Source organism: Salvelinus fontinalis, chromosome 24, assembly GCF_029448725.1.
Source record: "Salvelinus fontinalis isolate EN_2023a chromosome 24, ASM2944872v1, whole genome shotgun sequence".
Taxonomy (NCBI): domain Eukaryota; kingdom Metazoa; phylum Chordata; class Actinopteri; order Salmoniformes; family Salmonidae; genus Salvelinus; species Salvelinus fontinalis.
Genome location: NC_074688.1, coordinates 45,851,414 through 45,877,268, shown reverse-complemented (window position 1 = coordinate 45,877,268; position 25,855 = coordinate 45,851,414). Strand labels below are relative to the sequence as shown.

At 42.6% G+C, this 25,855-nt stretch overlaps 1 protein-coding gene across 3 annotated transcripts; it reads left to right on the top strand.

The window, feature by feature from the left end:
• The first annotated feature begins 403 nt into the window (after positions 1 to 403).
• usp16 (ubiquitin specific peptidase 16) lies at positions 404 to 25,358 on the top strand. Of its 3 annotated transcripts, XM_055880805.1 has the most exons (20): positions 404 to 578; positions 737 to 850; positions 1,236 to 1,318; positions 1,441 to 1,625; positions 1,800 to 1,903; positions 2,491 to 2,606; positions 2,829 to 3,178; positions 3,805 to 3,903; positions 4,297 to 4,427; positions 4,582 to 4,669; positions 4,955 to 5,030; positions 7,110 to 7,201; positions 7,403 to 7,456; positions 9,408 to 9,596; positions 10,957 to 11,509; positions 15,688 to 15,906; positions 16,706 to 16,800; positions 18,087 to 18,173; positions 18,424 to 18,571; positions 23,935 to 25,358. In XM_055880805.1, the coding sequence occupies exons 3-20, from the start codon at positions 1,264 to 1,266 to the stop codon at positions 24,054 to 24,056; spliced, it is 2,763 nt and encodes a 920-aa protein (XP_055736780.1). In that variant the 5' UTR covers positions 404 to 578; positions 737 to 850; positions 1,236 to 1,263; the 3' UTR covers positions 24,057 to 25,358. The 3 variants fall into 3 exon arrangements, with proteins under 3 accessions (XP_055736780.1, XP_055736781.1, XP_055736782.1); XM_055880806.1 differs by lacking the exon at positions 404 to 578 and having other exon boundaries at positions 589 to 850; positions 1,241 to 1,318; XM_055880807.1 differs by lacking the exons at positions 404 to 578; positions 18,424 to 18,571 and having other exon boundaries at positions 589 to 850; positions 18,087 to 18,107; positions 23,935 to 24,040.
• The last annotated feature ends 497 nt before the right edge of the window (positions 25,359 to 25,855 follow it).

Sequence of the window (25,855 nt, the reverse complement as noted above, 5' to 3'; positions counted from 1 at the left end):
ACTGTGAAGCTTCCGCTTGGCATTTCCATGAGAGAAGGCCAACTGGCGAACAGTTGGAGGAAAAGGATAGAAATGGATTTTGGCCGACATTCTGCAAATGTTCTCAATACAGTTTTCTGTTCCCAAAACTAAAATGTGTTATTAACAGAGTGGACTAAGTTTTGTAGACTTTACCTTTTGCAAGCGTTTTAATAAATCGAGTTTGGAAAGGGCGAATTGAGTTTATTACACAGAATAGCCGTTCCCTAACGGAAATATGCAGATAATGCTACAACAAGCCAGTAGGATCTCGCTAGCTCTGCCCAGAATGACTCATTAGTTCCCGTTGGAAACGACAACGCGATTTTTTTTTTCTTCGCAAAGGGTAGTCTACAAAACGTAGTCCACTCTGTTCATAACAAATTTCGTTTTGGGAACAGAAAACTATTGAAATGTTTTATCAATGAGAAAATTTGCAGAATGTTGTCAAACTTTACAGAATGTCGGCCAAAATCTCCTCCCACTGCCAACCAGTGAGCTTCCTCTCACAAGCATATTTGATGAAAACACCAAGCGGATGCTTCACATTTATACATCCGGTAAACTATCTGTCTCATTGTTCTATCTGTGGCCGTACACCACCAACACAGCACTTCCTATTTTTTTCAAGTATATATGGCATCTGGCTTAAGCTGTTATTGTTTTAAAATATGGATAGTTATCATTTTGTGTAGTTTTGGTGTATTTTTTTCTTAAGGTCGTTAGCGATAGATGGGGACTCGGCACAAAGATATGCATAGTTTGGAGTCTTACTCAAAGAAGGGAAAACGAACCTGCCGACTGTGATTCACAAATAACGCTCCTGTGCCGGGTAGGTTGGTGACGGGTACCTAGCCAGCAACGTGACTAAATATGTTTATTTATTGTGTGATCTCTTTCTTGCAATTAGCCAAATACATGAATCAAAACATTGTAGTAGATGCTTGACAGACGCCCATGCCCATGGACGGTAATGGGAGCTACAGTAACAATGGCTATTCTTATTAACTAACTAGCTAACGTAAGCATTACACAGCTTATAAGTAGGATAGCTAAATCTGTTCCTATAATTGACAACTAGGTAGTAACGTTAAGTTAACTACAGTTTTTTTTTCAAGTCAGAAGTTTTATATTTACTTGAGTAACATAAAACTGCTAGCTAACGTTACACTCCTCTGGCTAACCTGCAGTTTGTGATGACTCCTCATTCTGTCTAGGTCAGGTGTCTAAAGTCTTCCAGACAAGATGGTGAAGAGGAGGCAGAAATGTCCTAGAGAGGACGAAGTGATAGACCTGACTGGTAGGGTCTCTCTCTCTCTCTTTCTCACATACACACACACACCGATACAGGACAGATACAATGTCATTATTAGCTACCATGAACTAGCCTATCGCCTCTCTGGTGTGTTCCTCTCACCGCAGGTCCGTCGTGCAGCCATATCCGTAAAGGTGTAGACTCCAGCTTCCTGAAGAAGACTGGGGTAGACTGCGCCTGTAACAGCTGCCAAGACTGTAAGGGTGAAGAGCCGGCTGCCACTGTACAGGCTCCATCAGAGGAGATGAGCGAAACACCAACGATATGGATGTGCTTAAAATGCGGACACAGAGTAAGGTTCCTTGAATACATTAGATATCAAAGTTTTTATTTGTCACGTGCGCTGAATATAACAGTGAAATGCTTACTTACAGGCTCTAACCAATAGTGCAAAAAAGGTATTAGGTGAACAATTGTAGAGATGTGTGTGAAATGACCTTGACTAACAGTCTTTCTGGTTTGCCAGGGGTGTGGGCGTACCTCTGAGGATCAGCATGCTATCAAGCACTACGAGACGCCTCGGTCAGACCCTCACTGTCTGGTGCTCAGCCTGGACAACTGGAGCGTCTGGTGAGCCAATAGAACACTGTGTCTGCGAGCTATGGGACCCTAATTCCCTACATAGTGCACTATGTATGGGCTCTGGTCAAAAGTAGTGTAAGATGTAGGGAATAGGGTGTGATTTGTGACGGGGGGGGGGGGGGGGGGGGGGGGCTGTTCCCCATATCACACTGGGTCCAGGAGGTTTAACTGACCATGTCCCACGGTCAGAAGAAAAGAGACCAGAGTTTTTCCTGAGAATGTTGCGTGGTCAGGGTGAACTCCAGACCCTGCATCTCTCTCACTGAAGACTGCACATGTAGAAGAAGGACATATTGTACACAAGGACCAGTGAATTGTATTGAATAAAAGCTTGGTGATGGGCCCAATAACTAGGGACAGGAGTTTTACCTGACTACGTGAGTTGACCAGGCAAAACTCTGGGTCAAAGTTTAGAACCATGATGATAAAAATATTTATAATTTCATATTTTAAATTGTGTTTTACCACATTACACTACACAGTGCGCTTGTTTTTTTTTGTCAAAACATCCCCTTTTTTGCCACTCAAAATGTTTTACTTCCCTGACCATTGTCTTGTGTGGTCTTACGACACAGGTGTTACATCTGTGATGATGATGTCCAGTACTCCAAAACAGGCCATCTGGCTCAGTTGGTGAGCAACATTAAGAAACAGGCCTTGTCTGAGCCCCGGAAACAAAGTCCACAGAGAAGTGAGTCCCATATCTAGACTACGTTTCCTGTTGGGTTTTAGTGTGTCGTATCGTTGATCATTTCTAATGTATGTAATGTTGTCTCTGCTTGGAGCAGCCTAATTTGAATGATTAAATCAATCAATCAATTCTCACAGAATTCTACCGCAATATGACTACATGTTTAGATAAGCATCAGATTTGACTAGTAATTGTAATGATATTATGTTGTGATTGACTCAGAGCATTCAATAGTGAAGCTGGAGCACAGCATGATAGAAGAGCCACAGGAAACCAAGCCAGAAGAGAAGGAAGAGAACACAGTGACACAACCGAAAGAAAACCAGAAGAAGAACGGCAAGAAAGAAAGTGGTTTGAAAGAGAACAGCAGTTTGACTAAAGGACAGAAGGCAGTGGGAGGAGCCAGCAGCGGTGCAGTGGGAGGAGCCAGCAGCGGTGCAGTGGGAGGAGCCAGCAGCGGTGCAGTGGGAGGAGCCAGCAGCGGTGCAGTGGGAGGAGCCAGCAGCGGTGCATTGTCAATTAGAGGACTCAGTAACCTTGGAAACACCTGTTTCTTCAACTCCGTTGTTCAGGTAAGGAACCTTGGACTGTGTCCGAAATGGCTACATGGTGTAGTGCACTACTTTGGACCAGAGCTTATAAGGCCCCATATAGTGCACTACTTTTGACCAGAGCTTATATGGCCCCATATAGTGCACTACTTTGGACCAGAGGTTATAGGGCCCCATATAGTGCACTACTTTGGACCAGAGATTATAGGGCCCTATATAGTGCACTACTTTGGACCAGAGCTTATAGGGCCCCATATAGTGCACTACTTTGGACCAGAGCTTATAGGGCCCCATATAGTGTACAACTTTGGACCAGAGCTTATAGGGCCCTATATAGTGCACTACTTTGGACCAGAGCTTATAGGGCCCCATATAGTGCACTACTTTGGACCAGAGATTATAGGGCCCCATGTAGTGCACTACTTTGGACCAAAGCTTATAGGGGCTCATTGTGCACTACTTTGGACCAGAGCCCTATTGGGCCTGGTCAAAAAGTAGCACACTGTAGGTATTTGGCGCCCCATTCATACACAGCCTTGGTCTGAATGTGACAGTTCAGCTAGTTACTATTGCTATTTATTGTTAGGCTTAATTCAGAGTTATATTTGTAGAGTAATAAACCATTGTTGTCCATGTTTCTATTACAGACCCTCTCGCAGACACAGCTGTTGAGACAGGTCATCAACAAGGTGACAGCTGAAGACAAGACCGGTGTCACCATCACACCTGGAGTCTCCTCAGACCTGGTAGGTTCCCTTCCTCTCCTGTTAGACCTTCTCACCTCTCTTCACCTGGAGTCTCCTCAGACCTGGTAGGTTCCTCTCCTGTTAGATCTCCTCACCTCTCTTCACCTGGAGTCTCCTCAGACCGAGTAGGTTCCCTTCCTCTCCTGTTAGACCTCCTCACCTTACTGTTCTGTACTTGTTATGTAGATGTATGTTTTATGTCGACCCCAGGAAGAGTAGCTACTGCATGTCCAGTACCTAATAGAGATCCTAATGAACTAAACCTGGAGGTTCAGTAGTTTACACCGTAACTAAACGTTTTCTCCTGATTGACCCCCCCCCCAGCCAAGTCTGGTTTATACTTCACCGGAATAACCTGTTCTGTTGTTACTGATGATGCTGTTTCCCCTCCAGGAACCCATCCTGGTGCAGCTAGGTCCTCCGGGGTCTCTGACCGTGGCGATGTGTCAGATCCTGAATGAGATCCAGGAGACTAAGAAGGGGGTGGTCACCCCGAGAGAACTTTTCAGTCAGGTCTGCAAAAAGTGAGTAGTGAGATTATACATATTAATATAGTTTTTTTGGGGGGGGGGGGGGGGGGATTTCTGCCTTCAAGTGAAGTTTCTGTTGAAATCAGCACTCTTACATCAGAAAGATATATATTTTTAAATCGCTCTCGCCCCCCCTTCACCTCGCCAGAGCGGCGCGGTTTAAAGGGTTCCAGCAGCAGGATAGCCAGGAGCTTCTCCGCTACTTGCTGGATGGGATGAGAGCTGAGGAGATGAAAGTAAGACAAGATCTCATTCCTGGTACACTGGTAACCTATGATAGGATACAGACACACAGGAGATAACCGTTGTAGTGTTTTCTTTAAATACTTAATGATCTCTTTTTATAATTCAACATCTTTAGTTTGGACATTTTTTTTAGATGTAAAGTCATTAGGGTTATTTAGCTGGACTGGATGTGTACCTAGCCTCTAAATAAGACTTCCCTTTCCCCTCCTAAATGGAATCCTCTTCTGCTGTAGCATTTATATACACCTGTATCATTCCTTTTTTAAATTTTCCAGAGACTGAACTCGGGAATATCGGAAGCACTGAAAAAACATGGAAGAGATGCTGAACAAACGAAGACGTTGGTCAAGGGTAAGGCTAGGGGGGGTTCTGCCTCTTGCTTTGCTTCTTCTTCGGGGGCTTTTAGGCTGGGTATCTGAAAAGCACTTTGACAACTGCTGATGTGAATAGGGCTTTATACAGTGCGTTCGGAAAGTATTCAGACCCCTTGACTTTTTCCACATTTTGTTACGTTACAGCCTTATTCTAAAATGGATTCGATTAGTTTTTTCCCCCTCATCAATCTACACCCCACCCCATAATGACAAAGCAAAAACAGGTTTAGAGATTTTTGCTATATATATATATATAAAAAATAAGATATCACATTTATATAAGTATTCAGACCCTTTACTCAGTACTTTGTTGAAGCACCTTTGGCAGAGATTACAGCCTCGAGTCTTCTTGGATATGACGCTACAAGCTTGGCACACCTGTATTTGGGGAGTTTCTCCCATTCTTCTCTGCAGATCCTCTCAAGCTCTGTCAGGTTGGATGTGGAGCGTCGCTGCACAGCTATTTTCAGGTCTCTCCAGAGATGTTCGATCGGGTTCAAGTCCAGGCTCTGACTGGGCCACTCAAGGACATTCAGAGACTTGTCCCGAAGCCAATCCTGCATTGTCTTGGTTGTGTGCTTAGGGTCGTTGTCCTGTTGGAAGGTGAACCTTCGCCTCAGTCTGAGTTCCTGAGCTCATTGGAGCAGATCTTCATCAAGGATCTCTCTGTACTTTACTCCGTTCATCGTTCCCTCGATCCTGACTCGTCTCCCAGTCCCTGCTGCTTAAAAACATCCCCATAGCAGGATGCTGCCACCACCATGCTTCACCGTAGGGATGGTGCCAGGTTTCCCCCAGACATGACGCTTGGCGTTCTGGCCAAAGAGTTCAATCTTGGTTTCATCAGGCCAGAGAATCTTGTTTCTCATGGTCTGAGAGTCCTTTAAGCTCCTTTTGGCAAACTCCAAGAGGGCTGTCATGTGCCTTTTACCGAGGAGTGGCTTCTGACTGGCCACTCTACTTTAAACACCTGATTGGTTGAGTGCTGTAGAGATCGTTGTCCTTCTGGAAGGTTCTCCCATCTCCACAGAGGAACTCTGGAGCTTTGTCAGAGTGACCATCGGGTTCTTGGTCACCTCCCAGACCAAGGTCCTTCTCCCCGATTGCTTAGTTTGGCAGGGCGGCCAGCTCTAGGAAGAGTCTTGGTGGTTCCAGACTTCTTCCATTTTAAGAATGATGGAGGCCACTGTGTTCTTGGGGACCTTCAATGCTGCAGAAACATTTTGGTTCCCTTCCCCAGATCTGTGCCTCGACACAATCCTGTCTCGGAGCTCTAAGGACAATTCCTTCGACCTCATGGCTTGGTTGTTGCTCTGACATGCACTGTCAACTGTAGGATCTTATATAGACAGGTCTGTGCATTTCCAAATCATGTCCAATCAATTGAATTTACCACAGGTGGACTTTAATCAAGTTGTAGAAACATCTCAAGGATGATTAATGGAAACAGGATGCGCCTGAGTGCAATTTCGAGTCTCATAGCAAAGGGTCTGAATACTTATGTAAATAAGCTATTTCTGTATTCATTTGTTTTACATTTGCAAACTTTTCTAAAAACCTGTTTTTGCTTTGTCATTATGGGGTATTGTGTGTAGATTGATGAGGATTTTTTTTTTTATCCATTGTAGAATATGGCTGTTATGTTACAAAATGTGGAAATAGTGAAGGGATCTGAATACTACAGGATTCTTGCTATTTGGCCATTGGCCCAGTTTTATTGCAAGGAATTGTAATTGGTCAACCGCAGGCTAGGGTTGGGTTATAAAACTACATCCTGTCTCTTTGTTCTGTGACGAGAATCACTGAGGACAGGGGAGAATGCTGAGAGGTAGATGTTCATTCTCCCCTGTTTCGGGCTCAATGCCAAGACAAATTCCTCCCGTGTCTCTGACCCATTGATCGTTAACTCCCTCTTGACCCGTTTAGTCCTCTGCGTCTATGTATTTATCTTCCAAATATTCTTACATTAGCCTAGGTAACTCTCCCAGGCGACCCAAGTCCAATACGTCCCTTGTGTCTATCCTTTGTTATCCATGTTGTGGTTTGCCTGTTCCAGAGTATGAGAAGAAGGGAGCTCCTAATAACTTCGTAGACCAGGTGTTTGGTGGGGAGATGACCAGCACGGTCATGTGTCAGCAATGCAAGACGGTACGTACGTAAACTTATCAGTTCAAATCACTCCGCCGTCAGTTTCTATCTTATTACACCAACGGTCAGAGCAAAAAGCCATGAACTGAACCATACTACAGATCATCCATCCCCTATGAACACCGATTGACCACCAACCCCTTAACAACACATCCAGAAATATGTTACATGTCTGTTGTCGTTGATTTTTTTTCTTTGTAGGTTTCTTTGGTCAAGGAGATGTTTCTGGATCTGTCCCTTCCTGTCTCAGACCAGGTAATGATGATGATGAGAGGTTTGTCTTTTTCTACACTAGCTGGATATGACATCATGACAACATGTGCACTAGCGGTGTATGACATTATGAAAACATGTGCACTAGCGGTGTATGACATCATGAAAACATGTGCACTAGCGGTGTATGACATCATGAAAACATGTGCACTAGCGGTGTATGACATCATGAAAACATGTGCACTAGCGGTGTATGACATCATGAAAACATGTGCACTAGCGGTGTATGACATCATGAAAACATGTGCACTAGCGGTGTATGACATCATGAAAACATGTGCACTAGCGGTGTATGACATCATGAAAACAACGTGCACTAGCGGTGTATGACATTATGAAAACATGTGCACTAGCGGTGTATGACATTATGAAAACATGTGCACTAGCGGTGTATGACATTATGAAAACATGTGCACTAGCGGTGTATGACGTCATTAAAACAGGTGCACTAGCGGTGTATGACGTCATGAAAACATGTGCACTAGCGGTGTATGACATTATGAAAACATGTGCACTAGCGGTGTATGACATCATTAAAACAGGTGCACTAGCGGTGTATGACGTCATGAAAACATGTGCACTAGCGGTGTATGACATCATGAAAACAACAGGTGCACTAGCGGTGTATGACATCATTAAAACAGGTGCACTAGCGGTGTATGACATCATCACGAAAACATGCTGTCAATCCATGATGGATGAGGACATTTCCTTGACAATTTTACCAGCTGTTTATCTTCTGAGCATAGCCCAGCTGTTTATCTTCTGAGCATAGCCCAGCTGTTTATCTTCTGAGCATAGCCCAGCTGTTTATCTTCTGAGCATAGCCCAGCTGTTTATCTTCTGAGCATAGCCCAGCTGTTTATCTTCTGAGCATAGCCCAGCTGTTTATCTTCTGAGCATAGCCCAGCTGTTTATCTTCTGAGCATAGCCCAGCTGTTTATCTTCTGAGCATAGCCCAGCTGTTTATCTTCTGAGCATAGCCCAGCTGTTTATCTTCTGAGCATAGCCCAGCTGTTTATCTTCTGAGCATAGCCCAGCTGTTTATCTTCTGAGCATAGCCCAGCTGTTTATCTTCTGAGCATAGCCCAGCTGTTTATCTTCTGAGCATAGCCCAGCTGTTTATCTTCTGAGCATAGCCCAGCTGTTTATCTTCTGAGCATAGCCCAGCTGTTTATCTTCTGAGCATAGCCCAGCTGTTTATCTTCTGAGCATAGCCCAGCTGTTTATCTTCTGAGCATAGCCCAGCTGTTTATCTTCTGAGCATAGCCCAGCTGTTTATCTTCTGAGCATAGCCCAGCTGTTTATCTTCTGAGCATAGCCCAGCTGTTTATCTTCTGAGCATAGCCCAGCTGTTTCATCTTCTGAGCATAGCCCAGCTGTTTATCTTCTGAGCATAGCCCAGCTGTTTATCTTCTGAGCATAGCCCAGCTGTTTATCTTCTGAGCATAGCCCAGCTGTTTATCTTCTGAGCATAGCCCAGCTGTTTATCTTCTGAGCATAGCCCAGCTGTTTATCTTCTGAGCATAGCCCAGCTGTTTATCTTCTGAGCATAGCCCAGCTGTTTATCTTCTGAGCATAGCCCAGCTGTTTATCTTCTGAGCATAGCCCAGCTGTTTCATCTTCTGAGCATAGCCCAGCTGTTTATCTTCTGAGCATAGCCCAGCTGTTTATCTTCTGAGCATAGCCCAGCTGTTTATCTTCTGAGCATAGCCCAGCTGTTTATCTTCTGAGCATAGCCCAGCTGTTTATCTTCTGAGCATAGCCCAGCTGTTTATCTTCTGAGCATAGCCCAGCTGTTTATCTTCTGAGCATAGCCCAGCTGTTTCATCTTCATGTTATGCCATGTTTAAGCTATGCCATGTTGTGTCACGTTATGGCATGTTACCGTTATGTTCTACTGCTTAACGTCGTGGTTGCCGCGGTCTCTCAGGCCTACAGGAAGAAGAGTCAGAAGAAAGGAGCGGGGATCCAGAAGGCTAGCAGTGAGGTGAAATATAATAACGGAGACAGCCCTAGCCCTGTCGCCATGACCAACGGTGACACCGATGACCTTCCCGCTGGCGTGGGAAGCAAGTACCAGCAGAAGAAACAGAAGAAGCAGGCCAAGAAGCAGGCCAAGGTACAGTTAGGAGGATTCTGGTACCCTATTCTCAATAAACGTGTGATTTTCTTTGATTATATAGTGCACTACATTTGACCAGAGCTCAGTGAATAGGGTACTATGCATTATCAAGTTTTATTAACACATGGTATACACCGTCCAACGAAATCCATTGTCAATGCAGTATTAAAGCAGTAGCAGGGTGGACTAGTAGCAGTATTAAAGCAGCAGCAGGGGGGACTAGTAGCAGTATTAAAGCAGTAGCAGGGGGGACTAGTAGCAGTATTAAAGCAGTAGCAGGGTGGACTAGTAGCAGTATTAAAGCAGTAGCAGGGGGGACTAGTAGCAGTATTAAAGCAGCAGCAGGGGGGACTAGTAGCAGTATTAAAGCAGCAGCAGGGGGGACTAGTAGCAGGGTGGACTAGTAGCGGTATTAAAGCAGTAGCAGGGTGGACTAGTAGCAGTATTAAAGCAGTAGCAGGGTGGACTAGTAGCAGTATTAAAGCAGCAGCAGGGTGGACTAGTAGCAGTATTAAAGCAGTAGCAGGGGGGACTAGTAGCAGTATTAAAGCAGCAGCAGGGTGGACTAGTAGCAGTATTAAAGCAGCAGCAGGGTGGACTAGTAGCAGTGTTAAAGCAGCAGCAGGGTGGACTAGTAGCAGTATTAAAGCAGTAGCAGGGTGGACTAGTAGCAGTATTAAAGCAGTAGCAGAATTAAAGCAGTATCATTGAGGAAGCAGTAGCAGTATTAAAGCAGTGGTGTTGCAGAAGCTGTAGCAGTGTGGAAGTAGTATTTAAACAGTAGAATAATTAAAGCAGTAGCCGGTTAAAGCAGTATCAATATTAAAGCAGTAGGAGTTTGGAAGCAGTAGCTGTGTAGAAGCAGTATTAAAGCAGTGGTGTTGCAGGACCAGTATTAAAGCAGTAGGAGTGTGGAAGCAGTAGCAGTATTACATTAGTAGCAGTATTAAAGCAGTTGACGTGTTAAAGCAGTAAGAGGGTGGAAGCCGTAGTAGTTTTAAAGCAGTAGCTATGTGTAAGCAGTAGCAGCATTAAAGCAGAAGAAGTGCGGAAGCAGTAGCAAGTGTGGAAGCAGTATTTAAGCTGGAGCAGTATTTGAGCAGTAGAATAATTAAAGCAGAGGCGATATTAAAGCAGCAGTAGCAGTGTAAGTATTAAAGCAGTAGCAGTATTAAAGCCGTAGCAAGGTGTAAGCAGTAGCATTAATAAAGCAGTTGCCGTGTGGAAGAAGTAGCCGTATTAAAGCAGTAGCCAAATTAAAGCAGTAGCAGCGTGGAAGCAGTAGCAGTGTAGACGGCCTTTTCTTTCCGTATTACCTTTGAGCATGTTAACCACGCTGTAATGTCTGTGTCCACAGAACCAGAGACGTCAGCAGAAGCTAGTCACCCTGGACAGCTTCTCACCTCCGGAGAACACCGCAGAGAGCCCAGTCCCAGCAGAGGAGGGAGAGGAGACAGGAAATAGTACCCAGGGAGAGGAGGAGGAGCCTCTGGTTGAGAACCAATCATCAGAGACCGAGAGGTCCGAGACCGAGAGGTCCGAGACCGCTCCCTCAGAGCAGGACCAAGAGAAACCTCAGGGGGCAGGGCACACAGAGAAAGAGGAGGAGGATTGTGAACCAGTGGCTGTATGGCCTGTGTCCAACAACCACTCCACTGTGATGTCAGAAGAACAGAGTCCCCAGTCCCCTGAGGGGGTTGTAAAAAGAGACAGACACGAGGCTGAACACAGAGGAGGGGAGGATGATGATGATGATGATGGTGGTGACGCTGACAAACCGTCTGGAGATGAGGAAGACACCAAACTGACAGACAAGCTGGGTGAACTATCTCTGAACGAAGCCTTTATAGCCTCTGAGGACTCCGACCTGGAGCTGGGGTGCAGAGACAGAGACACGTCTGCTGAGACAGGTAATGTTGCATTTAGCCCAGGGCACTTCGTACGACCCCCTAAGTTTTCTTTGTCACCTCTGCTTCTTTGCAGAGCACAAACGTTTAGGGTCCGGGGGAAAATGTAATGACAATACAAAAACTGTAAAGATTCTTTGCGACATTTCAAAATGACATCTGTATGACCGGTTGTAAGGAAATAGAAAGCCAACATGTTTCTGATAAGGTTTCAGTTTGGCTTGGATGCATATTTTATGTAGTTGAAATACTATCAGCTTTTATGACGCTGATAAAGATAGCACCTTTACAGACGGTCCCTAACCGCGCATTCACATTCCCTGAAGACTCTGAACGAAATAAATCATATTTCTCCACTCCTGTTCCAGAGTAAAAAATGTTGCCTACATTTGGTGTATCATTTTACTGCAATAAATGTTTAATTCTGCAGGAGTTAATATTAAAGGCTTTGTGAGGTTATAGACCGAGAGTCATTGTCCAGATTTCAGTTTCCATTTAACCCATCTGAACAGTAGGCTTCAGTTCCCTTGAAGTGCCGTAGGCCTGTTTGTGACTGTTGAATTTGTAGGCTACAGCGCCTCACAATCATCACATCATAACAAAGCTGCTATCCTGTTCTACCACGTCACCAAATCTTTCCCAAACATTACTTTTCTGGCCCTCTCTTCTCTTTATTTTCAACTTGCCATTTCGCAGCAATTCTCTTATTGAATTGAAGTCTGACATTGTCCTTTTTGCCAACTAACTTTTTCAGTCCGTTCTCAAAAGCATTCGGTGTGTTGGCTAATTTGGTGATTTGGTGTGTTGGCTAATTTGGTGATTTGGTGTGTTGGCTAATTTGGTGATTGGTGTGTTGGCTAATTTGGTGTGTTGGCTAATTTGTTGATTTGGTGTGTTGGCTAATTTGGTGATTGGTGTGTTGGCTAATTTGGTGATTTGGTGTGTTGGCTAATTTGGTGATTGGTGTGTTGGCTAATTTGGTGTGTTGGCTAATTTGGCGATTTGGTGTGTTGGCTAATTTGGTGATTGGTGTGTTGGCTAATTTGGTGTGTTGGCTAATTTAGCGATTTGGTGTGTTGGCTAATTTGGTGATTGGTGTGTTGGCTAATTTGGTGTGTTGGCTAATTTGGTGATTGGTGTGTTGCCTAATTTGGTGATTTGGTGTGTTGGCTAATTTGGTGTGTAGGCTAATTTGGTGATTGGTGGGTTGGCTAATTTGGTGATTGGTGTGTTGGCTAATTTGGTGATTGGTGTGTTGGCTAATTTGGTGATTGGTGTGTTGGCTAATTTGGTGATTGGTGTGTTGGCTAATTGGTGATTGGTGTGTTGGCTAATTTGGTGATTGGTGTGTTGGCTAATTTGGTGTGTTGGCTAATTGGTGATTGGTGTGTTGGCTAATTTGGTGATTGGTGTGTTGGCTAATTTGGTGATTGGTGTGTTGGCTAATTTGGTGATTGGTGTGTTGGCTAATTTGGTGATTGGTGTGTTGGCTAATTTGGTGTGTTGGCTAATTGGTGATTGGTGTGTTGGCTAATTTGGTGTGTTGGCTAATTTGGTGATTGGTGTGTTGGCTAATTTGGTGATTTGGTGTGTTGGCTAATTTGGCGATTTGGTGTGTTGGCTAATTTGGTGTGTTGGCTAATTTGGTGTGTTGGCTAATTTGGTGTGTTGGCTAATTTGGTGATTTGGTGTGTTGGCTAATTTGGTGATTTGGTGTGTTGGCTAATTTGGTGATTTGGTGTGTTGGCTAATTTGGTGTGTTGGCTAATTTGGTGTGTTGGCTGATTTGGTGTGTTGGCTGATTTGGTGTGTTGGCTAATTTTGGTGATTGGTGTGTTGGCTAATTTGGTGTGTTGGCTAATTTGGTGATTGGTGTGTTGGCTAATTTGGTGTGTTGGCTAATTTGGTGATTGGTGTGTTGGCTAATTTGGTGGGTTGGCTAATTTGGTGATTTGGTGGGTTGGCTAATTTGGTGATTGGTGTGTTGGCTAATTTTGGTGATTGGTGTGTTGGCTAATTTGGTGTGTTGGCTAATTTGGTGATTGGTGTGTTGGCTAATTTGGTGTGTTGGCTAATTTGGTGTGTTGGCTAATTTGGTGATTTGGTGTGTTGGCTAATTTGGTGATTGGTGTGTTGGCTAATTTGGTGTGTTGGCTATTTGGTGCACGTACGGTTAGGCCCTTAAAGTTAGGTTTATGCACTAATGCCAGATAACCTCAAAGTAGCCTATACAGTGCATTCGTCAAGTATTCAGACCCCTTGACTTTTTCCACATTTTGTTACATTACAGCCTTGTTCTAAAATTGATTAAATAGTTTTTTCCCCCTCATCAATCTGGACACAATACCCCATAATAACAAAGCAAAAACATATATATATATATATATATTTTTTTTTTACTGAAATATACATTTACATAAGTATTCAGACCCTTTACTAAGTACTTTGTTGAAGCACCTTTGGCAGCCTTGAGTCTTCTTGGGTATGATGCTACAAGCTTGGCACACCTGTATTTGGGGAGTTTCTCCCATTCTTCTCTGCAGATCCTCTCAAGCTCTGTCAGGTTGGATGGGGAGCATCGCTGCACAGCTATTTTCTCCTGCATTATCTTGGCTGTGTGCTTAGGGTCATTGTCCTGTTGGAAGTTGAACTTTCGCCCCAGTCTGAGGTCCTGAGGACTCTGGAGCAGGTTTTCATCAAGGATCTCTCTGTACTTTGCTCCGTTCATCTTTCCGTCCATCCTGACTAGTCTCCCTGCCGCTGAAAAACATCTCCACGTCTTGATGCTGCCACCACCATGCTTCACCGTAGGGATGGTGCTAGGTTTCCTGGCATTCAGGCCAAAGAGTTCAATCTTGCCTTTTGGCAAACTCCAAGTGGGCTGTCCATTTTTAGAATGATGGAGGCCACTGTGTTCTTGGGGACCTTCAATGCTGAAGAAATTTGTTCGTACCCTTGCTTTGATCTGTGCCTCCACACAATCCTGTCTCGGAGCTCTACGGACAATTCCTTCAACTTCATGGCTTGGTTTTTGCTCTGAAATACACTGTCAACTGTGGGACCTTATATAGACAGGTGTGTGCCTTTCAAAATCATGTCCAGTCAATTGAATTTACCACAGGTGGACTCTAATCAAGTTGTAGAAACATCTCAAGGATGATCAATGGAAACAGGATGAACCTGAGTCTCAATTTCGTGTCTCATATCAAAGGGTCTGAATACTTATGTCAATAAGGTATTTCTGTTTTTCATTTTTAATACATTTGCAAAAGTGTTTATCTTCGAGGCTTCCCGAATGGCGCAGCGGTCTAAGGCCCCACGGACCTGGGTTCAATCCCCGGCTGTGTCACAGCCGGCCGTGACCGGGAGTCCCATGAGGCGGCGCACAATTGGCCCAGCGCCGTCCGGTTTAGGGGAGGGTTTGGCCGGACAGTATTTCCTTGTCCCATCGCACTGTAGCGACTCCTTTTGGCCGACCGGGCGACTGCAAGCTGACTTTGGTCGCCAGCTGGACGGTGTTTCCTCCAACATATTGGTGCATCTGGCTTCCCAGGTTAAGCGAGCTGTATGTCAAGAAGCAGTGCGGCTTGGCAGGGTCGTGTTTCGGAGGACCTATGGCTCTCGACCTTCACCTCTCCCAAGTAAGTAGGGGAGTTGCAGCGATGGGACAGGACTGTAGTTACCAATTGGCTGTCATGACATTGGGGAGGGGGACAAAATGGGTAAAAGTACAAAAAATACTATAGTTTAAAAACCTGTTTTGGCTTTATCCTTATTGTGTGTAGATTGATGAGGGAAAAATATAATCAATTTTAGAATAAGGCTGTAACGTAACAAAATGTGGAAAAGGGGAGGAGGTCTGAATACTTTGCAAATTCACTGTAGATATCAATTGCAAAAAATGATAAATGTATGGATTTGTTAAGGTATTATTTTCTCTTTATTCATTCCGCCTGCTAGCAACCTGACTTTTATCCACACTGTTTAATGACCCTAAACCAACCCGCCCTTCTAAACCAACCCTCCCCGTTGATATAACCACTAGTATGGATGTTAATTCCATAAAGTCCTGTTGTATGGTGTTTTAAAGTTACAAAATATTTTTGTATATATATATATTTTTTCCCACAGTTATTTACAAAAAAAAACACTGAAAAAAAAAATGTTATTCCTAAAACTAGAAACGGAGACAAAGCTGGAGCGGAAGGAGTATACAATCTCTCACCAGGACCCTAAGCTGGCCTTTCACACGCTGGCCACCAGGGCGGCGCCAGAGAAACAGGAGTGCTCTGTGGAGTCCTGTCTGTACCAGTTCACAGAGGTAGAGAACCTCACTCAGAACAACTCTCTTCTCTGTGTCACCTGCACCAAGAGACAGACCAAAAACAAGGCTGCAGAAGGTATGTTTTTTAAAATATTCTGTCAATGTTTTTTTCTCCTTTTTCTCTCTTTTTTTTAAACTAATGAAAATGAACGGACGGACGGACTGTCTGTGTGTCGCTGTGATGGAATGGGGGGGGGGGGACCAGTCACTGTTCCATCACAGCGACGGACGGACGGACGGACTGTCTGTGTGTCGCTGTGATGGAATAGTGACTGGTCGGCTGAGGAAAGGGCTGTGTTACAGTAGTGACAGACAGACAAACCAGCTCCATGCTGAGGCTCCTCCACCAGAAACTAATAGAAAAGATTTGCCTACACTTAGTCTTTGTCCAGTCTAACCACATTATCTTTCGTCGTGATTCGTCCAGTCTTTAACCACATTATCTTTCGTCGTGATTCGTCCAGTCTTTAACCACATTATCTTTCGTCGTGATTCGTCCAGTCTTTAACCACATTATCTTCCGTCGTGATTCGTCCAGTCTTTAACCACATTATCTTTCGACGTGATTCGTCCAGACTAACCACATTATCTTTCGTCGTGATTCGTCCAGTCTTTAACAACATTATCTTTCGTCGTGATTCGTCCAGTTTGTTCTATGGCCCAACTGTCGTTTTTAGCTCTCTTTTTGTTGTTCCTTAAACAAATGTTTTGGGTTGACCAATAAGGAGGGGTGATGTTTTATGGGTACATAATCACGATAGGACAATGGTTGATATCGCCCAACCGTAGTGTGTGTGTCATTGTAAATACACAAAGTGTGTGTGTGTGTGTGTCATTGTGTATTTACAAGGTGTGTGTGTGTGCTTGTGGTTTAGGCTCCAAGAAGAATGTGTACACAGATGCTCTGAAGCAAATGCTGATCTCGTCTCCCCCTCCGGTGCTTACGCTTCACTTGAAGAGATTCCAGCAGGTAATTCTCTCCAACAACTAGGGCTGTGACGGTCATGGACATTTGCAGGATTGTTATTAGTCACCATTATAATCGTTCAAATAGCAATTATTAATTTTATTTTTATGTTTAGCTTCAAGTCCACAAACTTCATCCAAAAGCAGCAAAGTAAAAGTTTACCTGGTTTTTAAATGCATGTTCTCCTCCACTCCTGTGTTACCGCAGCAACGGACTCAACCAGACGTGGGACTTCCACAACATTTCAGTTGTCACCTCTCTCCTTTTATCGGCTGTTAGATGTTAACCACACTTACTTTTACTTTGCTGCCAATGGGTAAAGTTGTTCCACTTTAATATAAAGTAGATATTTTTATATATTTTTTACATTTTTATTTTATAACTTAGGACTTTTATTTTAATTAAGATTTTCATCCATAATTGTTGTTTACACAATTATACTACTATTTTGTATTATTATTATTTATTTTTTATTGCACCTTTTTTATTTAACTGGGCAAGTCCGTTAAGAACAATTTCTTATTTACTATCAACCTTTATCAACACTCTGTTTATACTGCGTCCAATTACAACATGAGTTCTTGGTCTGGATTGAATCTGTAGAACACAGTTGACAATGCGCATCGTCGCATTTTTAAAGATGTGAACTCTTGGCATTCAGGCCAAAGAGTTCTCCTAGCAAAGGGTCTGAATACTTATATAAAGAAGGTATTTCTGTTTTTATTTTTAATAAATTCAAAAAATCTGTTTTCGCTTTGTCATTATGGGGTATTGTGTGTTGATTGGCAAACATTTTTTATTTAATCCATTTTAGAATAAGGCTGTAACGTAACAAAATGTGGAAAAAGTCAAGAGGTCTGAGTACTTTCCGAATGCACTCCATGTGATTTTCAAGTGTGTAACTTGTCTCTACCTCTGTCTCTACCTCTGTCTCTACCTCTGTCTCTACCTCTGTCTCTACCTCTGTCTCTACCTCTGTCTCTACCTCTGTCTCTACCTCTGTCTCTACCTCGGTCCCTCCCTCTGTCTCTACCTCTGTCTCTACCTCTGTCTCTACCTCTGTCTCTACCTCTGTCTCTACCTCTGTCTCTACCTCTGTCTCTACCTCTGTCTCTACCTCTGTCTTTACCTCTGTCTTTACCTCTGTCTCTACCTCTGTCTCTACCTCGGTCTCTACCTCGGTCCCTCCCTCTGTCTCTACCTCGGTCCCTCCCTCTGGCTCTACCTCTGTCTCTACCTCTGTCTCTACCTCTGTCTCTACCTCGGTCCCTCCCTCTGTTCCGGTCCAGATTGGATACAGTGTGTGTAAGGTGAACAGCCACGTTAACTTCCCTCACATTCTAGACGTAGCACCATTCTGCTCTGTCATATGCAAGGTAAAAACATACTCAAATAACACATCTTTGTTTTGTTTATGACATCTTTTTTTTATAAAACGCTAATAAGTTACATGTGGTAATAAAAATCTATGTTTTGTTCTGTATCTTAGTGTAAACTATGGGTCATAAGAGATCTGAGTTGTTCCTGGTCTGGTTACATGGTCAGGAAAAATGTTCTACATTTAGTATCTGTTGTAGGACATTTAGAATGTTGTCATTCTGTTGTTTTCTCTTGTTTTGTATTCAGGGTGTGTCGGAGGGAGACTCTCAGGTGCTTTACAGTCTGTATGGTATAGTAGAACACAGTGGGACTATGAGAAGTGGCCATTATACAGCCTACGTCAAAGCCAGACCTTTCTGTCCCTCCACTACGCACAACGGAGTGGGCACACAAGGTAGGACTGCTGTTAATGTACAGCTTTAACAGACTGTTGGGTTTGTACTGAGGTCATTGAAACAATCCAACAATAGATACAGTTACATACCGGGATTTTAATTTGGACAATATATCGTATTATTTTTTGCGCTAGTTGGCTGTACCTGCACCAAAACTCCAGTATTTTTCTAGCATAGCTTGTTCTTCCTCTTTTTTAAATATTATATATATATATATAATATTACTATATTAAATAGGGAGCCAATTTGTTATACAAATTGTTATTTTTTTACGTGTTTTCTCATGCCTTCTCTCTTGTCCCTCTGCAGCAGATATTTGGTGAGCAATATGGTTGGAAAATCGAATCGCAATAAAATCACAGTATCGTAATACGTATTGTATGAGCACGTAAAGTATTGTGGTGATATCGTATGGCGAGGGCTACTGCTATAGTCTTGGGCGGAATACCGTATATACCGGGGTATTTGGAAATGGCCACGGGATGATTTTTCAATACCATCAACTATTCCTTTTAAAGTTTTTTTTTTTTTTTTAAATACATTTTAATATTTGTAGCAATTATTATTATTTTTAAGTAAATACCTGCAGTCAACTTGTGCAGTACTGCGTTCATCATGTCCCATTATTTTACATTACGAAGCTTACCATAGTTCCCCAGGACAGTTGAGCCAGTCAGGTGTTTGTTTTGTAAATAGTACAACAGGAGAAAGCGGGAGTCCAGCTGTGTATTGACAGGGGTCGCGTTTTATATTGAAAGTCGTGTGTTTGTTTGGTTTGAAAAGTCCACTAGAGTGTTCCTTCACAGAAAATAAAATGAGTGTTCCTTCACAGAAAATAAAACGAGTGTTCCTTCACAGAAAATAAAACGAGTGTTCCCTCACAGAAAATAAAACGAGTGTTCCCTCACAGAAAATAAAACGAGTGTTCCCTCACAGAAAATAAAACGAGTGTTCCCTCACAGAAAATAAAACGAGTGTTCCCTCACAGAAAATAAAACGAGTGTTCCCTCACAGAAAATAAAACGAGTGTTCCTTCACAGAAAACGCAACACATTCAGCAGAAAATATCTTCACTGTCATCAGGTGACAACAGAAGTGCAACACTATTTGGTTGGCAGCCTCGCAAGTAAAGGAGCTTACAATGAAAAATGAAGTTTTTTTTTGTTGCAAAAACGATGCCGGGTCATTATATTTCCTAATGTTTAGGCCTATCATAGAAAGAATGTAGCCAGCTATATTTCCTAATGTTTTGCTTAAAGTTAATCTTGCATTTTACCAGAGAAAAATAGGCTTGGCTACAACGAGAACTACTACTGATAGAATGATGGAGAACAGTAGCTCCACATCAGAGTGCTGTCTGCTGATAGAATGATTGAGAACAGTAGCTCCACATCAGTCAGAGTGCTGTCTGCTGATAGAATGATGAAGAACAGTAGCTCCACATCAGTCAGAGTGCTGTCTGCTGATAGAATGATGAAGAACAGTAGCTCCACATCAGTCAGAGCGCTGTCTGCTGATAGAATGATTGAGAACAGTAGCTCCACATCAGTCAGAGCGCTGATAGAATGATGGAGAACAGTAGCTCCACATCAGAGCTGTCTGCTGATAGAATGATTGAGAACAGTAGCTCCACATCAGTCAGAGTGCTGTCTGCTGATAGAATGATGGAGAACAGTAGCTCCACATCAGCCAGAGTGCTGTCTGCTGATAGAATGATGAAGAACAGTAGCTCCACATCAGTCAGAGCGCTGTCTGCTGATAGAATGATTGAGAACAGTAGCTCCACATCAGTCAGAGCGCTGATAGAATGATGGAGAACAGTAGCTCCACATCAGAGTGCTGTCTGCTGATAGAATGATTGAGAACAGTAGCTCCACATCAGTCAGAGCGCTGATAGAATGATGGAGAACAGTAGCTCCACATCAGAGCTGTCTGCTGATAGAATGATTGAGAACAGTAGCTCCACATCAGTCAGAGTGCTGTCTGCTGATAGAATGATGGAGAACAGTAGCTCCACATCAGCCAGAGTGCTGTCTGCTGATAGAATGATGGAGAACAGTAGCTCCACATCAGAGTGCTGTCTGCTGATAGAATGATGGAGAACAGTAGCTCCACATCAGTCAGAGCGCTGTCTGCTGATAGAATGATGGAGAACAGTAGCTCCACATCAGTCAGAGTGCTGTCTACTGATAGAATGATGGAGAACAGTAGCTCCACATCAGTCAGAGTGCTGTCTGCTGATAGAATGATGGAGAACAGTAGCTCCACATCAGTCAGTGCTGTCTGCTGATAGAATGATGGAGAACAGTAGCTCCACATCAGTCAGAGTGCTGTCTACTGATAGAATGATGGAGAACAGTAGCTCCACATCAGTCAGAGTGCTGTCTGCTGATAGAATGATGGAGAACAGTAGCTCCACATCAGTCAGTGCTGTCTGCTGATAGAATGATGGAGAACAGTAGCTCCACATCAGTCAGAGTGCTGTCTGCTGATAGAATGATGGAGAACAGTAGCTCCACATCAGTCAGAGTGCTGTCTGCTGATAGAATGATGGAGAACAGTAGCTCCACATCAGTCAGAGTGCTGTCTGCTGATAGAATGATGGAGTAGCTCCACACCAGTCAGAGCTGTCTGCTGATAGAATGATGGAGAACAGTAGCTCCACATCAGTCAGAGTGCTGTCTGCTGATAGAATGATTGAGAACAGTAGCTCCACATCAGTCAGAGTGCTGTCTGCTGATAGAATGATGGAGAACAGTAGCTCCACATCAGAGTGCTGTCTGCTGAAAGAATGCCATTGTTGAATTCTCAAGAGTTTAGAAGTGAAACTGAAGCACAGAATGAGTCTGACGCTGAGCAGAAATTACAATAAGAACCATTTTAGATCTGCGTTTACAAAACGCAAAAATATATTTCTTATGCGTTATACACTTAGGTTGGAGTCATTAAAACCCGTTTTTCAACCACTCCAAAAATGTATTGTTAACAAACTATAGTTTTGGCAAGTTGGTTAGGACATCTACTTTGTGCAAGACACAAGTCATTTTTCCAACATTTGTTTACAGACAGATTATTTCACTTGTAATTCACTGTATCACAATTCCAGTGGGTCAGAAGTTTACATACACTATGTTGACTGTGCCTTCTATCAGCTTGGAAAATTCCAGAAAATTATGTCATGGCTTTAGAAGCCTCTGATAGGCTAATTGACATCATTTGAGTCAATTGGAGGTGTTCCTGTGGATGTATTTCAAGGCCTACCTTCAAAATCGGTGCCTCTTTGCTTGACATCATGGGAAAATAAAAATAAATCAGCCAAGACCTCAGAATATTTTTTGTAGACCTCCACAAGTTTTGTTCATCCTTGGGAGAAATTTCCAAATGCCTGAAGGTACCACGTTCATCTGTACAAACAATAGTGCGCAAGTATATACACCATGGGACCACGTAGCCGTCATACAGCTCAGGAAGGAGAGATGTTCTGTCTTCTAGAGATGAACGTACTTTGGTGCGAAAAATGCAAATCAATCCCAGAACAACAGCAAAGGACATTGTGAAGATGCTGGAGGAAACAGGTACAAAAGTATCTATATCCACAGTAAAACAAGTCCTATATTTACATAACCTGGAAGGCCGCTCAGCAAGGAAGAAGCCACTGTTCCAAAACCGCCATAAAAAGCCAGTCTACGGTTTGCAACTGCACATGGGGACAAAGATCATACTTTTTGGAGAAATGTCCTCTGGTCTGATGAAACAAAAATAGAACTGTTTGGCCATAATGACCATCGTTATGGATGGAGGCTTGCAAGCCGAAGAACACTATCCCAACCGTGAAGCACAGGGGTGGCAGCACCATGTTGTGGGGGTGCTTTGCTGCAGAAGGGACTGGTACACTTCACAAAATAGATGGCATCATGAGGTGGGAAATTATGTGGATATATTGAAGCAACATCTCAAGACATCAGTCAGGAAATTAAAGCTTGGTCGCAAATGGGTCTTCCAAATGGACAATGACCCCAAGCATACTTCCAAAGTTGTGGAAAATGGCTTAAGGACAGCAAAGTCAAGGTATTGGAGTGGCCATCACAAAGCCCTGACCGCAATCCTATCGACAATGTGTGGGCAGAACTGAAAAAGCATGTTGCGAGCAAGGAGGCCTACAAACCTGACTCAGTTACACCAGCTCTGTCAGGAGGAATGGGCCAAAATTCACCCAACTTATTGTGGTAAGCTTGTGGTAGGCTACCTGAAACATTTGACTCAAGTGAAACAATTTAAAGGCATTGCTACCAAATACTAATTGAGTGTATGTAAACTTCTGACCCACTGGGAATGTGATGAAAGAAATAAAAGCTGAAATAAATCATTCTCTCTACTATTATTCTGACATTTCACATTCTTAAAATAAAGTGGTGATCCTAACGGACCTAAGACAGGGAATTTTTACTCTGATTAAATGTCAGGAATTGTGAAAAGCTGAGTTTAAATGTATTTGGCTGAGGGGGTATGTAAACTTCCGACTTCAACTGTATATTTTTTTTTTTCCCTCAACTGTCTTTATTGCGACATGTTGATGGAAACAATGTATTTTAATTTTTTGGGGTTTTTAGTAAATTATAATTGCCAAATAATTTAAGGTATGTGGGCAACATGATGTTATCAAATATAAAACTCCACATTTTTATTCTAAATGCTTGCAAAATCAATTTATTTAACAATAAAATAATGTTTCTTTTCAGGACAAGGATTGTCTTGACTTTTAAAAATGATGAATTTCTGCACGTTACACTTTGACGTTTCACCATCATTGTTTTAGATCATCGAGGCCTGCGTGAGTCACCATGGCGATATGTTGGCACATGAGAACTATTAGAATATGGCAAATGTTAGTCAATTCTTGTATTCTATCCATGCTGGGGGTTTTTTTGCGGGCTACCAGAGACATGATAGGTGAGCAGGGCATACAGGCTGGCTACTTTATTAACGAGCAGAGGGTGGTACGCTCAGCCCAATGCAGCATAACCCGAATAGGAAACACTTTGACCACCTTTTAATTTATTTATTCATTCGACATTCTAGATTATTTTTTATTTTTTTTAAGGTGTGATGATATTACCTCCAGCTGCTTTTATCCACACAAGACACTTCATGGGGAAACGCACCGTGGCAATTCTTGTCTAATTTCTATGCAAACTGTCTAAATGTTCGCCAACAACAACAACAACAAATCATTGTCGGACCTTTGATTGTCGGACCTTATCAGAACCCAAAATATGAGCTTGTTTTTTTCCTCCATTGTATATTTTTATGCTTATAAACAAACTTAACACCCATTACTTCTCCCCCTTCCTTCTCCCTCGAGGCGAGCCAGAGCCGGTGAAAGGGGCGTGGTTCCACGTGAGTGACAGTAGTGTGCAGCCAGTCACAGAGAGCAAAGTGCAGAGCTCCCAAGCCTACCTCCTATTCTACGAGAGGATCTCCTAGACCTGCCTACGTCCCAACGTGTACCCTATTTACCTACATACATACTGTAGGCTGTGTTTACACAGGCAGCCCTGGTTCTGATCTTTTGACAATAATTGGTCTTTTGATTGATCAGATCTTATTCCAATACTTGGGCAAAAGATCAGAATTGGGCTGGCTGTTTAAACGCAGCCATAGTGCACTACTTTTGGCCAGAGCCTTATTATGCAGCCTTATGAGGCTTTTCCCGGCCAAACTTAGTGCACTATAAATGCCCTATTCCCTACATAGTGCACTACTTATGCCCTGAGACATTGTACTGGTATTGATATAAGCCAGATGAAGTGCAGAGTGAATACGAGTGGATTATTTTTTGTTTTTATAGTCAATATAAAGGGTTGTGTCTTAAATGGGACCCTATTGCCTATGTAGTGCACTACATTTGACCAGAACCCTATTTGCCCTGGTCAAAAGCAGTGTACTAAAATAGGGAATAAAAAAATGAGGGTGACATTCGAGACGTTGACAAAGAGAATTCATTAAGATCATGACTGGAGATGTCCCTAAAAGAAAAATATTTAGCTTGGAAGTATTTTTTTTTCTTTCTGTCAATTAATTGTATCAGCAAGGGACATAAAAAGAATCCCAAAGTATTTTTACTGTGCATATGTGACTATACAGTGTTTTTTTTGGAAAAGAGGGGAGCACAGATCATTGTATGCGTCCCAAAGTGCACCGTATATAAGGCCACTACATTTTGATCAGAGGTCTACATTGGAAATCAGGTGCCATTCAAAACACAGCCATTCTATCCTCTTAGACATTAAACCATAGAAGAGTATGTTGATCTGTCTGATTGCTTGGTGTGTTACACAGTATAAGCAAAATAAACCTGCCAATACCTTTTATTATTATTATTATTGCTGCAATATGTGGCTTTTTGGGCAGACCTGACCAAATTCGCATAGAAGTGCAGTTATAGATTTGTCATTCTTATTAAAGCAAGTTTAATAATTGGTAGATATGTTCTATATGTTCTATTTCTGAAAATACAATATTTTTGGTTATTGAAAATTTATTTCCCAGCGGTTTAGATGGTATAATTATTCTCTACACTATACTTGCTTATTTTGTCACGAACTGTAATTAGGCAAATTATTATAATTTTAGCAACCGGGAAATGGCATAGATTTCTGCATAGTGCTCCTTTGAAATTGTTAAAAACGATCAGTGGAAAAACAATTTTTATGACATTTTTTATTTGAGTGCTTTTTATATTGTGTTGTCAAGATGCAAATTAAAAAGCTTGAAATACAGGAAAAATTCGACTGACTTATTTTGCTGTGACGCAATTCGTGTTGGACAAGCCTGAACAGCCGCAAATGGTCACTGTTTACTTGTCTTTTTGACATGCGCAGTCAAATCAGAGAGGAAGAGGCGAAGCGAGAGGTTTTACTCCGCCCAAAATGTGTAATAAAATATTCTGCTACGTGAGGCTTATTTTATCAAATATACGTTTAGTAATGGTTAGGTTGTTAATAAGAATGCACTGATATAAGTGAACGCATGTGGAATTTTGGCAACTTTGAAAATATGTGCCTGTTGTCAAAGAGATAGAGGACTCATTGCTATAACTTGTCGTAGATTTTTTTTTTCACCTTTATTTAACCAGGTAGGCTAGTTAAAAACAAGTTCTCATTTACAACTGCGACCTGGTGAAGATAAAGCAAAGCAGTGTGACACAAACAACAACACAAAGTTACATATGGAATAAACAAGTGTACAGTCAATAACACAATAGAAAAGTCTATATACAGGGA